This window comes from Hippopotamus amphibius, chromosome 3 (genome assembly GCF_030028045.1).
Source record: "Hippopotamus amphibius kiboko isolate mHipAmp2 chromosome 3, mHipAmp2.hap2, whole genome shotgun sequence".
In the NCBI taxonomy this organism is placed as follows: domain Eukaryota; kingdom Metazoa; phylum Chordata; class Mammalia; order Artiodactyla; family Hippopotamidae; genus Hippopotamus; species Hippopotamus amphibius.
Window position 1 is genome coordinate 67,234,739 of NC_080188.1, and position 19,357 is coordinate 67,254,095.

General features: G+C 34.1%; 1 protein-coding gene across 1 annotated transcript in view; it reads right to left on the bottom strand.

The window, feature by feature from the left end:
- The window catches only part of STPG2 (sperm tail PG-rich repeat containing 2), a 646,188-nt gene that overhangs the window by 617,355 nt on the left and 9,476 nt on the right, over nt 1–19,357 (bottom strand). Inside the window, exons 4-5 of the mRNA XM_057728986.1 lie at nt 12,268–12,432; nt 604–716 (exon numbers count right to left, since the gene is read on the bottom strand). Coding sequence (XP_057584969.1) covers nt 604–716; nt 12,268–12,432 — 278 coding nt within the window. The remainder of the gene's footprint in view (nt 1–603; nt 717–12,267; nt 12,433–19,357) is intronic.

Sequence of the window (19,357 nt, forward strand, 5' to 3'; positions counted from 1 at the left end):
TAAAGACAGAAAGAATTATTTTACAAGAAATATATTTCCTAGTTAGACTTTATAAATATTAACTTCAACCTAATGTTACAGCTCTGACTCAAACTGAGAATGCCTTCTAAATCCATCATGTAGTCAAAAGAATGGACACCAGAGCCTGAAACAAGATGCAGAATCCTGGTCACCTTCTTTCATATTTTCTCTGATCTTTTGTCTGTCTTGTAATTAAAAACAATATATTTTAGTATTTAGATACTTGGGCTGCATAATTGAAAAGGCCTCAGTTAATGTCAAGCTCTGCCACTTAATAGCTACATGATATTAAATATGATATTTATTCTCTTTGATCCTTTCATTTTTCACTGATAAAATAGGCATAACAATAGTAACTACACAGAGACTTGTGACGATTAAATGAGCTAATACATGTAAAACAGGTAGCATAGGATCTGGCAGATGGAAAAGCAATAGTTTTCATATGGGTTGCTCTAAAATATAGTATTTCTTGACGTTTTTCATATTGATTTTTCCTTTCATAACAGCATAACCTACTCTAAATTATTAGAATATTTATAGTCAAAAACTACAGTAAAGATATAACATTTTTTTACTTACTGGGTTATATCATACTGTCCAGGACCAGGCCCTGACTTTATAGGTAAGGCTAGTCTTCCCAAAGAGTTGCCGAAATGTATCCCCTTGTATTTCAAAGTTACCTTGGAAAAATCCTTAAAAAAAAAAAAGTGACGATTAGAGACAGTTTAAATAAATCATGAAACAATGTTTAACTTTACTTAAGTCTAAAGCAAGGATAGCCTTAGTCAAGGAGTTTCCACTGGTAAATGCTAGAGTTTTCCTTGATACATCTCAACCTAAGTTATCACCGCTATGTCCCACCACACTCCTGAGTCAACCAGGATTCCCAGAGAAGGGCCTCTAGTTTACCATATCCTCAATAGATATGAACACCTTTCCTCTTGGCAGTACACTCAACGATCTAAAATCTTAAAGGCAATGAAAATTAGCTCCTCATCATTTACAAAGGGGAGGAAGGGCAAAATTGCACGATTTTTAGGGAATGGGAAAGCCTAGCAAAAACAACTTAAATAGAAATTAAATTAATTTTAGAAATTAATATAAATTCACACATCACCAACAGATACTAGATAACTTCTAATTACCTGGTATTTAAGTCCATAAGATACTCAAAAACGTAAAGTTTTCATAGAATAACAAATATATAATAAAAATTAACACTTCCCCCAATTCATTTCATGGTTAATGTCTGAGGTCAGGATCAGTACTCTAATGCCAAAGAAGTCATTTGCAACATTAGAAATCGGCAATCATCATCCTTCACACCCACTATAATAATTGCCAAAATTAAGAATGGCTCCCCAAAGAGTTCACTTTAGAGAAGTTAAAATGCCTACTATTAGAAACTAATAAAATAATAAAGTATGAAACAAGAACAGCAGCTTCTCTTATAGGAATTCTCTTGTGTTAATACATTCTGAACTGAGCAATCATTTAAGAAACTTATAAAATCTTATTTTTTAACTGATGGTAAAAGGTAAACTTTAGTCTATTTCACTTACTTTTAATTCATATTTGTAAAAATATAGCTTTAAAATAGGAACAATTATTAAAACAGTTAATATGTATACTGAATAAAATCCCAGTAATATAAACTTGTAGTTTAACTGCATAAAACAGTGTGTCAGTTGTTCTAGGTGACCATTACTATTCTTGAGTGGTAGAACCAATCTCTCTCAATCACCATTATAAATAATATTAATGAAATAAATAGCAATTAATTGATTAGAAAACATAATTCCAGTTCAGACTGGTGAATCAAACCCATATCTGCCCTACTCCCACCAGAATCTCAAAAGAAGAGTATAAAATAGATAGTGTACAATAGTACAAATTATTAGTACTAGAAACTAAGAGAAGGTATCATTCACATTTCACTTCAAAGAATTTCTGGAAAATATAGCACAGCAGCGACCAGAACTGGAAAAAGACCTCACTGCGTGCGAAGAGAACCTCAGCTGAACCCTATTAACATCCCCAGAAAGATAGAAACTGGAGGTAAGGAAGAACTCGTGGGTAGTGAGTAGGGAGCAATTCTTAAACCTGCTAATAACCTTAGAGATTTATTTGCACTGGTGCCATTACACAAACTGATGAAAGAAAGCTAAAACCCACTCCATTCTTGCCATGGATGGTTGGAAATAAACTGGAAGCACTGCCACTGGCCCCTAACAAGGACAGGCTTCCTAGTTTAGAGAGGCACCACTCCAGAAAGCTTTGGGGTGACACAATAAAATCCAAAAATAAGCTGGTACAGCACTAAAATTCCCTACTACGTCAAAACATGTTTTACTTTCTAGAAGTTACCACCACAAACTAGCCCTCAAATATTATAAAATACAAATGCAATAAAATCAAGATTTCCCTTCTATACCCACTTGACCTTAAAGAATTAAATAGGGGCCAACACAATCTCTGACAGAACTTTGATGTTTGCATGAAGTAAAAGGGGACCTTTGTTGATTCTTTTATCATAGATGGCAATCTCAAAGAGAAATTGATTTACAGTTTTTCTAAAGGTATCCCCTGCTTCAATTTTAGTAAATCTCCTTGTTTGTTCCTTGCTTGGGGTGGTAGAGGATGTTTGAACTGAGGGTATAGAAATAGGGAGTTACTAGCTATGTCCAAATAAGATTCAGACATATTTTGGAATGTCCAGTGAAAATCAACCAGAAGGTGAAACCGAAAACTTATCCTATGGGAAGCAGCTAATCATGATAACCCACGCCCAGTAAGAAAATCTTACTGTCAAAAGAGTGGCAATGCTAACTACTGAGTATTTTCTGTTGACTGAAGTTGCCTTCTAACAGACAATCCCCCACTGGATTTATGCCTGTGTTCTACAGGGTGCAAAAGGGCTATGATAAAAATCTAAAAGACCTATTTCATTAAAACACCCGTGGGCTTCCTAGGTGGCGCAGTGGTTAAGAATCCGCCTGCCAATGCAAGGGACACAGGTTCTATTCCTGCTCCAGGAAGATCCCACATGCCGCAGAGCAACTAAGCCTGTGCGCCACAACTATTGAGCCTGCACTTTAGAGCCCATGAGCCACAACTATTGAGCCCATGTGCTGCAACTACTGAAGCCCAGGAGCCTAGAGCCCGTGCTCCGCAACAGGAAAAGCCATGGCAATGAGGAGCCCGCACACCACAATGAAGAGTAGCCCCCACTCACAGCAACTAAAAGAAAGCCTGCACACAGCAAAAAAGACCCAACATAGCCAATTAAATAAAATAAATAAATAAATAAATTTATTTAAAAAAAAAACACTGGTAAAAATGCTACTCTTAGACCTGTCTATCTAATAGAGTATAACACAAAGAGAGAAGAGCATTATCCCCCCAGCTTCACCTCAGCTCATCATGCAGCTTTCGCTGTGATGGAGTACATGGGTGGAAATGCCCAGCAGAGAGCACCATCTGGCAAGAGACTGAAGTGCCTGGGGGAGCAGAAGCTGTCTCAGTGGAAACAGACTTGTTCAGGAGCATGATTGAGACAGCCTTTCCAGAAGCCCCTGTGAAGGGGAACTTTGCAGAAGGCTGGAGGTCCACCATATCAACAGGAGGAGACAACATACATATATTTGAGTTACTAACATAATTGTGACTCCCTGTAGTACCCACAACCCCATAAAGCCTGGGAAGACTTGTTACATAAATAAAAGGATTAATCCTTATTTCCACTAGGAATATTTCCAGCACAGTAAGTGGTCTTGATGTCCCTAGCTTATTGATATGCAGATTCCTTCTAATGAACTTCAACACAAAGACCAGAGAGATATCTCCCCCTCTTCACCATGGATGCTCAGCTTTAACACACTATGAAGTTACAACACTATAAAGCACCAAAGACGATATTATTATTATTGTTGTTATTACTATAAACAGGTTGTCTAGTTGACACATGACTCCCAAGCCCAGACCCTTCTCAATTGTAGAAGGAACAGAGCTATGAATAAAAATCGAAAGGGCTATCCCACGAATCTCTCTAATGCATAGGGGATGCACTGCTTCAGCACTTCTGAGTATAACACAAAAGGAAATAAGGCAGTCAGATCATCCAAAGACTTTGGGTCTGGGGGTGCAGAGACAAATACCATAACACCTAGCAGAATAGCACAGAAAAACAGCACAGCTTGACATGTCCAGCAGTGCAGCAGATGGTAGTAGAGGAGTCTTGGAAGAAACCATGGCATCCACTACAGTTGTTGAAAAGCAGCCTGTTCATTTGGGTCAATGGCAACTCTGAAGACTGCTGTACCCCACAGAGCTGCAGGAAAGGAAAGAATGCTGAGCCATGCAACACTTTTTTGCTAAGATAAGTGTTCTAGATCATCTTTCAAATGAAATTACTTAATAGAGGCATGGATTTTAAAGTACATATACAGTTTTGATGGCAGAAAGAGAAAACTCTCACTTGCACTTTATTTTTACTTAGAAATGAAGCAAAATTTCATAATTGTGAAGATTTTAGGCATAAGTAGTGAAATAAATAAATGCAGAACTCTCTTCTAATATAATAAATATAGCCATGTTAGATATGCCAGATATTTTCTATCTTTCAGGCAGGAGCATATCTAATATATTGATTTAATAGCCTATAGATTTGTAAAAATAAAATCAGGATTTTAAAATAGAGCATTTTGACAAATCATCTTTAACATTATATTTTTATACCCTAAAAAGTATGTTACAGTTTTATAGTAATTCTTTAAGACAACATTTCAGGAGAAATTATGTCCAAGTGGAATTATGTCTAAGAAGCTTTCTTCAGGTTAATGATTGTGATTCTGCAGGTCAAGTGTTTAACAATTCTTAAGGTAATCCAGTAGAAGGAAAGATTATGCATGCACAAATACATATACACACACACCATTCAAGACACCAGCAAAATCCTTTTCCTGTGTATACACTGAAATTCATCTCATTTAAACCATGTGAACTACTTAACTCACCTCTGCAGTTCTCAGGTAAATGTTCAATCAGGAAATTTAATTTAAAAGGCTTTTAAAAATACAGACAGAAAATAAAGAAGAAACTGATGCACTCAACTCTTAAATCACACTCTCCTTATGTCAAAAAGTGTTGACAATACCATCTTCAAGGTCATTGTCAACTTGGAAAATCATTAGCAAATAAAATATGACTTAATTGAAGCAAACTCAGCACGGCGCTGCATTATTTTAAGTGAATGATGTAATATAACTTGAAGAATTACTAACTGCCACTTTCATCGACAGTGAAATTAATGAAGGGGCTATGCAACTTTCCCCTCATGTCTTTTCCATAATTAAATGTGGAAATAGAATTCGTGAAGAATTAAAAGTCCCAAAGTGCAGCAGTTCAAACACTAATGGAGTGCATTCCAGTGCGGCAGCACACAGGTATTTCCCAGCATGTTATCATTAGCAAATATGGCAGTGTCATAATTCCAACCATAAACTTTGTTCGTGAAATCCACCTCTGAAAAGCAGATTTCTAATGCTTACACGGGCTCTTCTTTTAAAAAAAAAGAGAGAAACTAAATTTTATAACTCAAAATGTTGTACAAAATAATTTACATATAGAATTTCTCTTTACAGATTAAATACAGCTAAAAATTATCATTTGTTGGCTAGAGTCCTATATAACCCTTAATTTCAGAGTTGCTTCTGTATTTAAGCTATATAAGATACCCTTAGCAGATGTTATGTCAACAGTTCAGGGAATAATCACAATAATTACCTATCTGTTGGATTATTTTCTCAATTTTTTACTAATATTCACATCTCAAAACTGAGCCCACATAAAACATTACCTCAAAAAGCAGCTAAAGAGATACACAGAATCATCAGAAATTTAGATAATACTTAAATTAACATTGCTACAGCATCAATTTCATAATAGCCTGTGAGACACCTGTGTTGTTTTTTTGCCTGAAGTAAAAAAGCAACAAAATTAAGCCTTTAGCTACTGAGCTTTGCTACTCTATCTCTAGTTTTTCTCTCAAATTCAAGATGGAGATTTCAGAAAATACCACAATTCAATTCAAATTAAGCTTTGTTGAATCTTCTTAAATATTAGCAACTGTCTTTAATTTATATGTAAATCTATGTTTTTACAAACACGTTTTCTTAAATTCAATCTAGATTTTTATTCTAATAAATACAAGTTGGATTGAATCAGTAATTACTAAAATAGGTCATCAAATAAATTGGACCTATTAAAATTGTAGGATACATTTTCTTCTTGTTATTTTTCTTTTCTATGAATAATAATTTAGCCAGAAAGAAATCAAATTTTATATGTTAAAGTAACTTGTATTCATATGTGAAACAGTTTTTGCACATCTAGGGAAGCTTGGAGGCATTATTCTGGCCTTTTAATAGATGATATTCTGAAACAAAGCAATAGCATATATAAAAAATATAATCTTAAAGCAAGAATAATATTTTCAGATTTAAATTAAGAGTAACAGAGAACTGTTTAAGACCTAGGATCTATGACAAAAAAAAGAGATACTACTCCCAACACATTAGACTAAAGTTTTTTCCCAGGATATTTTAGATAAGAAAACTTAGCACAAAGAGCTTAAGTAACTTGGTTAAAGACAAATAACTATTAAGTAGTAAAGCCAAGAAATAAACACAAGCAGTTCATTCCATTACACTATCTTTCATAATTGTCCTTTACCTTGGACAGAATATACAATATTAGACCATATGACTTCCAATAATTTCACTGTAATTTTTACAGAATTATCTCCATTGTAATATCTAAGATGCTGACACTGTCTATTGACAAAAACTAATTCTTTTTATATTATTAACAGGATGATAGAGTAGTCAAGGCCTGGAAAACCAGGGATGGCATAGAGAGGGAGAGGAAAATACTCTTGGGACAAAAAAAAATCCATAGCCAGAAAGAAATGGGAATTCTCAGGGTGTGAACAGGAGACATACCTATAACTTACAATATCTTTACTTTCTATTTTCCCAGAGGTTAGTTGGTTATTCATAAGTTTTATAGTATGGAGCAGTCTACCAGGTTTTAAAATATTTGTATTTGAACATAAAGTGTATCATCTCTAGTGTGTTCTATAATCAATAGAAATAAAAAAAGTTACAATCCAAAAGTTAAATCATACCAGCTTGTCTATTTACCTTTACCTTATACTTAATTCTTAAAGAGAATTTGAGTTATTGTCTAATGAACTTTCATTTCATCCTGAGGAATACTAGCATTTCTTTTAGAGGGGGTACAAGAGATAAAATCTATCAGTTTCTGTTTATCTGGGAATGTCTTAATTTTGTTTTCATTTTCAAAGAATAGCTTTGCGGATTATACAATTCTTGATTAGCAATCTTTTTTGTTTCAGTACTTTGAATATATCACCTCACTGCCTTCCAGCCTCCATGGTTTCTGACAAGTCAGCTGTTAATCTTCTTGGGGATTCCTTGTCACTTTTCCTGCTGCTTTCAAGATTTTTCGTTGTTTTGGTGTTCAACAGTTTGTGTATATCTAGGTGTGCATCTCTTTGAATTTATCCTACTTGTAATTTACTGAGCTTCTTATATTTGTTTTTCATCAAATTTGGGATGTTTTCAAGTTATTATTTCTTCAAACATTCTCTCTGGCCCTTTTTCTTCTCGCCTTCTTTGACTCCCATTATACATGTGTTGGTATGCTGGATGGTGTCTCACATGTCTCAGAGGCTATGTTTATTTTTCTTCATACTTTTTCCTTTCTGTTCCTCAGGCTGCATATCAATTGACTTGTCTTCAAGTTTGCTAATTCCTTCTTTTGCCAGTTCAAATCCACTACTGAATCCCTCTAGCGAATTTTCCATTCCCATGACTGTACTTCTCAATTCCAGAATTTCTACTTGGTTGTTTTTTATAATTTCTACCTTTATTGATATTGTCTGCTTGGTGAGACATTGTTTTTATATTTCCCTTTAGTTACTTAGACATACCTTCCTTTATTTATTTGAATATATTTAAAATAGTTGATTCAAAGACTTTGTCTAATAAGTTGAACATGCTGGCTTCCTAAAGAACAGTTTCTAATGATTACCTCTTTTCCTATGTATGGGCCATATTTTTTGTTGTTGTTGTTCTTTGCATGTCTTATAATTTTTTGTTGAAAACCCAGACATTTTAGATAATGAATGTGGCAACTCTGAAAATCAGAATCTCCCTCCTGCCCCAAAGGTTTATTGTTGTTTTTGTTTGTTTGTTGTGATTTTCCTGAACTAATTCCCTAAATTCTGTACTCTCTCTCATGTGAGTCCACTAAAGTCTCGGTCTGGATAGCTGACTGGTCGAGTAATGGTTGGACAGAGGGTTTCTTAATGCCTTGAACCAGTAAGTCTCCAACTTTTGCAGAGGTGCTCTGTGCATGTGTTGAGACACACCTTCAACACTCAAGTAGTCAGCTTACAAGTCTGTCTTAGCTTTCACTTCCCAAAGATCACACAGAGGTAAGAGCTTTGTACCTTCAAGTCTGATTTTTTTTTAATTTTTTTTAAAAGATTTATTTTATTATTTATTTATTTGTTTATTTTTGGTTGTGCAGGGTCTTTGTTGCTGCACACGGGCTTTCTCCAGTTGTGGCAAGTGGAGGCCACTCTTTGTTGCAGTGCATAGGCTTCTCATTGCGGTGTCTTCTCTTGTTGCGCAGCACAGGCTCTAGGTGCATGGGCTTCAGCTGTTGCAGTGCGTGGGCTCAGCAGTTGTGGCTCACAGGCTCTAGAGCACAGGCTCAGAAGTTGTGGTGCAAGGGCTTAGTTGCTCCACAGCATGTGGGACCTTCCCGGCCCAGGGATCGAACCCATGTCCCCTGCATTGGCAGGTGGATTCTTAACCATTGCACAACCAGGGAAGTCCCACAAATCTGCTTTTGAAGTGATGGGTTAGCAATTCTGAAACTACTTTCAATGTTTTATAACATTAAGCAAATAAGTAAATATACTGAAGATAGTGGGAGCCAGGTTTCTCACTGTGGGAGAAGGGAGATTAAATATGGAAAAGGAAATACTAGAATAAACATGTGGCACTGAACTGGAATTAGAAATATCAATATAAGCTCAAAGTTTTTAATAGACATAAGAAAAAGTATAAATTTCTAACTGTGTCCACTGAGATGGTCTAGAAGGAATGATACCCCAAATGTGCCTAGTGTACTGATCTTGTTTTGAAATATCATTCTCCACTAAATGAAAGTAGAGCTCCTTGAGGAAATGACTGATTCCAACAGCTGTGGCAGGGGAAAACATAAGACGAACCCGGAACATTTTATTGTGCCATAAAATAAAGAAATGCTCAAAGAATGATAGAGGTATGTCAAAAAAAGACACAGCAAGCAGATTGAAAGGCCCCCAAGGGTCAAATATTAGATAATTTCAACCTCAAAATAAATAGTGAGAGTAGTAAATTATAACCTTTTGAGTAAAACAAAAATTCATGAACCCATACTGATACAAATACATAAATGGGAAAGAATATAAAGCTGCTCTTTATAATAAAGCACCAACAAAAAAATGTTAAAGAAAATATGAAATTAGAAAGCCACCATTAGATAAACATCACAATAAAATTGATTCAGGCATCATCAATGGATGTTAAACTAATAGGTGAGAGTTTGATAAGGAATAGGATATCTACTCATTCTTAAAGTAATTTCTCCAAAATATTTATAAATTTTTAAAAACAGTAACTTTACAGTAGATAAAACTGGAAGACACCCCCTCAAGTTAACAACATCAATTACAGGATATGTAAACATCCTGTGCCTTTTTATGTGATACAATGAGAAGGATGCATCACTTCTGTAGCATTCCTGCCAAAATATATAAAGTTATCCTAATCATGATAAAATATACACAAATCCAAAACTGATACATATTCTACAAAATAAACAGCCTGTACTCTTCAAAAAAGTCAAGGTTACTAAAGACAAAGAAAACTGAAGAACTGTTCCCAATTGAAGGAGTCTAAAGAGACACAACTAAATGCAGCATGTAATATCAGATTGGACTCTAAACCAAAACTCAATTTTCAAAGAATGCCATTGAGATAATTAGCAATATTTTTTAAATATCTACAGATTAGGTAATAGGATTATATGAAAGAAATTTTTCTGATTTTCATAATTACACTGTGGTTATAAGAGAGAATTCTTTTCTTAGAAATTTTACATTAAAAGTATTTAGCAGTAAAGGGGCATCATGTCTAAAATGTACTCTGAAATTGCTTAATTAAAATAAGAATATAGGAACTTCCCTGGTGGTGTAATTGTTAAGAATTCTCCTGCCAATGCAGGGGACACACGTTCAAGTCCTGGCCCAGGAAGATCCCACATGCAGCGGAGCAATTAAGCCCATGCACCACAACTACTGAGCCTGCACTCCAGAGCCCGTGAGCCACAACTACTGAAGTCTGCATGCCTAGAGCCCCTGCTCCACAACAAGAGAAGCCACCACAATGAGAAGCCCTCCCACCACAATGAAGAGTAGCCCCTGCTTGCCACAACTAGAGAAAGCCCATGCACAGCAATGAAGACCCAATGCAGCCAATAATAATAATAATAATAATAAAATTAAATTTAAAAAAATTTAGGTAATAAAAAAATAAGAATATAAATATACAGAGGGGAAATTATAAAGCAAATGTGATGAAGTGTGAACTGCAGGAGCTAAGTGAAAGGTATATAGGAATTATTTGTATTATTCTTGTAACTTTACCAATTTGAAATTATGTCAGAATTTAAAATTATTTTTTTAAAAAAGAAACTCACAAATTAGAAACAATGAATGAATTAGATCTAATATATTGATATAGTTAAATCTAGAAAATATTAAGAGAAATAGCAAGCAACCTACATGCCAGATGATACCATTTACTTAAATGTTTTAAATCATACAATACATATTGTTATTTATATGTAGTAAAGATTTGCTGTTTACTTTGGCAAAGGGAGAAGAACAGAGGGAGAGAAATTGGGTAGGGTAATAATTGTAATAATATGTTTTAAAATATAGCTAATTCAAGTGTAATAAAATTTTAATACGTGTTATATGTGATGGTGGGTACACGGTTATCTGTTTTTATGTTTGTACTAATCTATGTGTAATTACATAAATTACAATAAAAATGTTTTAGGAATAAAAACTTAACAATTCAAAGTATCTAAAACTCCAAAGTGCCCCAGTATACTCATTGCCAAAAACCGAATGGTTTCTTAAAATGCTTAAGCCTAAGCCCAAAGATGGAGACATATTCAAACAATAGAGAGTATTGGGAGTAAAGGTCAAGCCAAATCCTGAAAATAGCTTTTCTTTGCCCAAGATGTCTCTTCAGCCTCTCCTTAAGTCTACCCTAATTTTTTGCCATTTTTCTCACTAGGATTACTTCTTCCAGATCTCATAAAAGTATAAAAGTATAACAGATTCAAAGCACTATGTACTTCAGTCTTGTAACTAAATAAAACCAGACATATCTATATTCATGGATAAATGACACATTTCAACTCGCTGAATGAAATTTTTGCTCAACTCTGGCCAGGTTTGAAATTTAAAGCCTGGATGAGATGGATCTGCTATATTATGTTTGATATTTTAATTGGAGAGAAGCTCCTTATCTTTTTTTAAGAATCATTTATGAAATAAATAATGCTTACACCATCAGATTCAAATTCTTTTATAAATGAAATGTTTTCCCTTTCAAATTCAAGAAAAGAGTACCTTTGTACTGCATGTGTTTATCCATCGTAGCAGAGACTTTTAGTAAGTTAAACTATTTCCTCTTTTTACTGGATACAGTGAGACTGCATTTCCCAGGCTTTCTTGGCAGTTAAGTGCATCCATGTGCCTGAACTTTAACTCCCAGCCTTAGCCTACAAAAACCCCCAAAAGCAGTTCTCTGTCCTCTTTCCCCTTCTGCCTTCTGGATACAGCTGACACCAAGGCCTTTGGAAATTACAGTAACATGAATGGAATGAGCCTGTGTTCCTGAATCTCTACATGGAGGAAAGTTTCCTCTCAACAAGAAATGCCCATATGAATGAGGAAAAAAAGAATTTCTGCTGCATTAAGCCACTGAGATTTGGGGATCCATTTATTACTGCAGTTGGTATTACATTAACTAAAACCTGCATAATCATAAACAGTCTTCCAACTGTCAATGTGAAATGTATTATACTTACAAATTGAGGTTTATAGTATGCTGGACCTAGTGTGCTGTCACTAGCAGGTGGAAAATGTTTTGTGATACTGCCATCCTCATTAACATGATAACCATATGACTTTCCACAAGATGGAATTGAAGGAACATCAGCACTTCTGGAAACTGTAAGTGCCCTTGACATTTTCTGTTTAAAAAAAAATTATATCATTTACTCAAAGGCAAGAGGAGGAATGAATAAATATTAAAATGTACTAAAAGACAACTATTAAATATTGACTTCATGAGTTTTATAATATAAACCAAAAATGTTTGCCTGTAAAAGTAACTTAAAAGGATGAATCAAGCCTTACCTCATAATATAAACCAAGATTTAACCATACTACTATTAAATACTAATCTAAACCATAATATAAACTACTGTTAAAGCCGCTTTTAGAGGTAAGGAATCTCTCTCACCTGGCTCAGTTATTTGTCTTGCTTAGTAAAGCAAGTATTAGTGATTCCAAAAACAGGCATTCATTCCTACAATCACATTGATAATCAGCAGTTCTAAGTGGTTACCTGTGCTATGCTATCATAGTATCTGCCAGGCAAAAGCAAACTTCATATTTTTCTGTAACCTTTCCTGGCTTCATTCCTTCCCAGCTCCTGACTTTTCTTCTTCATCTCACCAGTGCCCTGTATAAGTATCCTACTTTTGAAGACTATATAGCAAGGAAAATGTCTGATATAATGCTAAATGGAAATGAAAAATATAAAATATAAGATTGAATTTATAACTATAGCTAAGTTATATAATATTATATGTAAGTGTATAAAGTCATATACATGTACAATTTGATACTGAAAAGAGCCATGCAAAAATTAACAGAATTATCAATGTTAGAGTCAGAAGTTTTCAGGTGATGATCTTTTTTTTTTAATTTCCTTTAATGGAAAACATTTTATAATTTAAATAAAAACAGAAAGTAGTAACATATATTAGAAATACTAGCATGAAATATATCAAACAAAATATGGGCACTTAAATGATTTGGTAATTTGAAAAATTACTTATTAAGAATATATTTATAATAGATATACTTAAAAAGTAACCAACAATGAAAAAAATAAAGGGAAACATATATTCATTAAAAAATAAAAATAGAGTCTGCAATTTCTATCAAAAAATATATATATAGATCCCCTGTAGGTTTTAAATAAATAAATAAATGCTAGAGTTGAGTGTACCCATGCCCAATATACAATTGTGTTATAAACATACTATCACCAGCAGAATTTTGCTTTTTTTATCATTAGAGATAACTATTAAGTAGTTTCAGTGATACTCATGAGACTGGTTACCAAATTAAAACAGGAAAGTATTGAATAGCTTCCACTCCATTCACTATTTTCAAAAACTATTTGCATAATGTCAAGACTTGCCAAGATGTAGCCCCCACCTCCTTCTCCATCCTCTATTCCTACTACTCTCCCTTAGATCCTAGACTCCAAATATTCCAAAGAACTTTGCTCTTCCCTGAACATACCATGCCATTAAATACGCCCAATGTCTTTATTCATGTGGTTTTCTCCACCTGAACTGTTTTTTCCAATTCTTTTTAACTAAATGAATGCTTCTTCGAGATCCAGTTTGTGATATCCCTATTCCCTCCAAAAACTATCTACTTTGGGCTACTAGTAAAAATTTTCATTAAATGTCTATTAAAATAGCATTGCATCAACTGTTTTGTGCTGAAACCCATTCATTACTTCCCCGTTAAATTATAGATCCCAGGGAGCAGTGATTTGTCTTCTAAGTATTATCAGTGCCTAGCATTATGTCGGGTACACACAGTTACTCAAAAAAATGTCTGATCAACACTTGCACGAGTAAATGAACATTTACTTTGTCCCCATGCATGAAAAAGCTCATATTCAAATATACTTATAAACCTTAAGCTCATTGTCATTACACTGACATTATTCAACTGAGTACTTAACTCTAAAATATATCCTCCTAAACAAAGAACTAATTCAAATTTAATTAATATGAGCTATGTGAAGGAGTTATGGAAAGAGGAGAGAGAACTACTCTAAATAAACAATGACCAAAATTTGCTAGATTATATTATTTATTTCAAAGGGGTAGGCCTTTGGTGTAAAGATTATCCTTTATACAACATCAATGTACCTTTCCAAACAGATCACCTGCTATACTCCTGCACAAACTCTTCACTCTAGCCCAAATAATCTTCTCATTATCCTCCATAAGATTCCACTTCTCCATCTGCACTCATGTAGTCCCCCATGCCTAGAATGCATACTCCAACCCCGTTCTTCAAAGCCAGCCTCCTGCAAATTCTCTACAAATTATACTCTACCATAACATTGGTTTGGCCAAAAAGTTCATTTGGGTTTTTCCATATTAGAAAATACAGCTTCTTTCTTTAAATTCCTATGGCATTTAATCACACTATCACTCACTTAGCATCTGTCATATTTCATCTTGCATTAGTAATGATCTCTCTCATCTAAATTTTCAGCTTATTTATTTCAGGAGTCATGCTTCAAATTTCACTGTATTATTAATAGTACTTACATAGACTTTCCTCTATATAGAGAGGTAAACCACTCAGGCAGTTTTTTTAAATCTCCCTTACTTTCTGTTCACCATGGATATTAGAAAAGATTATAGATTTATCAAAAGCAAAAATGAAGTCAAATGTTAACATGGTTGGACTTCCTAGGTAGCGCAGTGGTTAAGAATGCGCCTGCCAATGCAGGGGACAGAGGTTTGATCCCTGCCCCAGGAAGATACCACATGTCACGGAGCAACTAAGCCTGTGTGCCACAGCTACTGTGCCCATGTGCTGCAACTACTGAAGCCTACGCACTTAGCGGCTGTGCTCCACAATAAGAGAGGCCACCACAAAGAGGAGTCCATGCACCACAATGAAGAGTAGCCTCTGCTCATCACAACTAGAGAAAGCCCCTGTGCAGCAATGAAGACCCAACACAACCAATAAAATAAATAAATATAATTTTTTTTTTAATTCCAGCTGCCTTTTAAAAAAAATGGTAACATGGTTAAAAACTAAAGTTTATAAACATCAAATATTCATTTAATAATAAACTACAATATGGATACTAATAAACCTACTAATTTTTATAGTAAGGTTTTTTTAAATGTACTTATCACATAAAACATTAAACCGTTTCTACTTTATTTTCACTAAAAATAAAAGTCATTAGAAGCATAATTCAAAATATGACGTACTGACTGAAGACATTCTTTGGCCTCTAGTATCTTTCTGTTCATGACAGCTTAATGTTCCAGGATAAGACTGATCATAGCTTGCTGGCCCTGGACCATCTGAAATAAACTTCTTAAAACGTTTCTCCCGGTTTTGTAGACTTTGGCCTCCTTTTATATTACACTAAATTGGAGAGGAAAAATGAAATAAAGGAAACACTTTTAAATTAATACCTATTTAATAAATATTACATATTAATATGCTTATTAAGAGTTTTAAAACTCAGCCTGAGAAAGTTAAGGCTTTTGACTGAAGACAACTGTCTAATGAGAAAGGGTAATAAGAAAGGATGACAATTATAGCTGTTGGTTTTAATGCCAAACTCAAACTAAAATTTACTCTACTTTGAACACTCTGAGAGAATACAACACTCAGTTTTAAAATAGGAATCAAAGACAAAGGAATCTCCAAAGCTGTAGAGCAAGAATAAAGAGTGTTTATCTTTACAGGCCCTTGGAGAATTTGTACCTCTGAAATGAGCTAAAAATGCTCATATTGAAGGGGAAAAGCAAATCTTCCAAGCTTGCTTAGGATTAATTATTTTTATGAATAACATTTTGGTCATTTTCAGAGATGTTTATGCAGTTTTACTGGCAACAGTTTGGTTTTATGCTCAGATTAGTTTTAAACATTATTTATTGCAGAGAGCATCCTGGGAGGAAACATCCGTGGCTCTCCATGTCACATATCTGGATTACCCAGAATCAGAAATTTATCAACTGGCTAATAGCCAGTTAATTCAAATAAAATTCCATCATACTTGTTTCAATAAACAGTCACAGTTCAATCGTTTCAAAGATGATTCATATTAATATTGGGTTGGCCAAAAAGTTCATTAGGGTTTTCCATACCATCGTACAGAAAAACCCAAATGAACTTTTTGGCCAACCCAACTGTTATTGGCATTTGATTGATCAGATAAGGTTTTTTATTATTGATTTACCAACAGACCTTTTCATATGACGTCATCAGTTGTTCACAATCACTATTAACTGAGCCTATCGCTAGTTTGGATCTTAGCTTTATTCAGCTTCTAAGAAATACACAAAAGAGGTGTTCTTTTTTAAAAAATGAGTCAAATTAGGTAGTCACTTCACTGCTTGATTACTGTTCTAATAAGATCACAATTCCTACGTTTAAAGAGTTTGGATCTATAATAGTAGATTTTATTTTGTGAAAAAATTAACATTATGAGTTAGATTAAAAAATAAAATTATGTGAAAAGAGAAAGTCGCCTCAAATTTTCACTCTTTGCAAGCCATTACTATAGTATCTATGATCTGACATTTCAAACTGCAGTTTGAATTTATATTGAATACTTCAACAGAGGAGAGTAAAATCAATCTGATTTTTTTTAACTCTGTACAAATTAAACAGGATTTTTCTCAGATTATTCATAATTACCAATTCCACTAATTTTACAAGTGGTTACAAAAGGAACTTTCATATGTCAGATAAATGACCCAAAATTATATTACCAAGTAATTATATGTTTTACATAAAAACCTGTGAGACAATGGTCTTAGTACTTCTTGAGAACTGCACTGTCTATATGCAATGGTTATTTGATCAATTGTTATATTGGCAGCAATCCCTCAATACTACAGGAAGCGATCTCATCTGAAGTGTGAGGCCATGCACTGTATCACATATGATAGCCTAACATTCAGCTCTAATGAGGTGTATCTCTCCAATCAAAAATAAACCTAATCTGGACATCTATTCCTAAGCCTAGCTAATAAGAAATAAGAAATAAACTATTTATCTGGACCCCAGGAAGAGATCCCCACATCTAAAACCATTATCGTGTAACAAGGAACAAAATGGCACCTGTCATGCAGAAACAGGTCTGAAACTAGAAGACAACCAGAAAACATAAGTGAAATTTATACTGAACCTCTGGAGTGGGAATCATCCTAGGAAGGACAATACTAACAAAACAAATTACATGACTTAATAAGTTAATTATCAAAGAATCAGAAGCTTGCACTTTGTAAATTTGATTCTTGGGCTTCTTTTATTTTCTTAATTTTCTTTATGCTCTTTTTTCTTAAGCAAATTTTCCCTTTATGTTCCTATTTTTCTTTTCCTTATGAAAAAAAATTAACATGCTTCAGATATGATGAAGGAAACAAAGGAAATTGTTTTCCCTATAACTGGGCAAGAGCTATAAAGGCAAAAACTATATCCCCACTTTAGAATAATGGCCACAACCATAGCCAAAGTGAAATAACCATAAGAGAAAGAGAAAAATATAGAAGACCAAATAGGGGGAAAAAATTTCAACTCCCAAATGTTCTGCTTTTATAAAAGCTTCAAGTACTCTGCATTTAGCAGTGGAGGCAGGCCCTCATAAATACAACCCACATTTCTGGTTTTTTAAAATTTCATTTGAAGTCTCCAAACAATATTTACTAACTAATCGCTGATAGAAAGCAATGTCAACCTATGCTTCCGAAAGAAAAGTATAAAAATAAGTTGTTAAATACATGCATTAATTTCCAGTAAGGTTATCCCTTTAATTATTATCTAATATATTAATTATTTACAGAATATGTAACCTACATCACATTACAAACATGTTTCCTAATTCAGCTATTTAAAATGAAATGCCCTTTATTTTTCAAATAGTATGATAAATTCACACTTCTCAAACTTCTAAAAGTTTTATAAGAATGTAGCCTAAAACTACAAAAAAAAAAAAAATCAACAGCAACTATGTAAATAAGTCATTTTTTTTTAAACCAAGGAAATCAATCTTCTCCTGGCATTTGCTTATAATTTTACGAAGAAAAGTAGAGAACACTAGAATTCTTTTTCTTAGAACATCCATTACACAAAAAAGCACATTTCCTAATTTCTTCTTCAAAACCCAAGAAATGTGTGCTCAATCTAGAATAAAATGAAATTTGACCTAAATTGCACTTTATATTATTGCACAGGTGGAACTGACTAAAATCAGTATTAATATAAAATAACACTCCAACATCCTGATACTTGTCACATTTAACAAGTTTGAAATCTACCTATTACGTATTTTACTACATTTCCCTCTTGGAATACTAGAGTTACAGATCAGGCTTAATGAGGGAAATACTGGTAGAACTAGCAAGCCCATATACCCATAATATGCTGGTCTGCTCTGTGAGCCATGGTGTGTAGGCAGGAGTGACACTTCTAATGATTACATCTAATGTCCCACTATTTAATGTTTTGCTTTTTGTGCTTTAGGTTCTAGTTTTCTGGAAGTTTTAAGACTACAGGGAGAATTAAGACATGTTCCCCTGAATTGGAAGTTGAAACCACCAACTGGCTATTTCAGGTTATTTATGCTACTAAGCAGAAAACAAAATAAGGTTTGGGTACTGGCTGGGGTGATTAATCCTGACCAGGGCAGAGAAACAGGACTAATGAGTGCCAAGAGGAGTGTGGTGGGATGGAGCATAGCTGCACCCTGCAGAGCCTCCTAACAGCCAATGAAAATGCTAAAAGCAAGTTTATTTAAAGGTTAAAAAGCAAGCCCAGTAATCAAGAGTTCAGATGCCTCAGATCTGAAGAGTCTGGTCACCCCACTAAGCTTAGAAATCCACCAGATAAAGTTCTTACTGAAGACATGGGGAATATGGAACAAGTAATGGAAAAATCTTAAGCTACCTATAACCTTGTGATCAGTCACAGAAACAGAACAGGTCCCCATCTGTATTTCTTTGCTTCATACATCACCTCCTTTCATTTTACCTCTATTTTTTCCCCTTTCTATTGTAAAATGACAACACTAATAATGGTTAAAATTTATTGAGTGCCAACTATAAT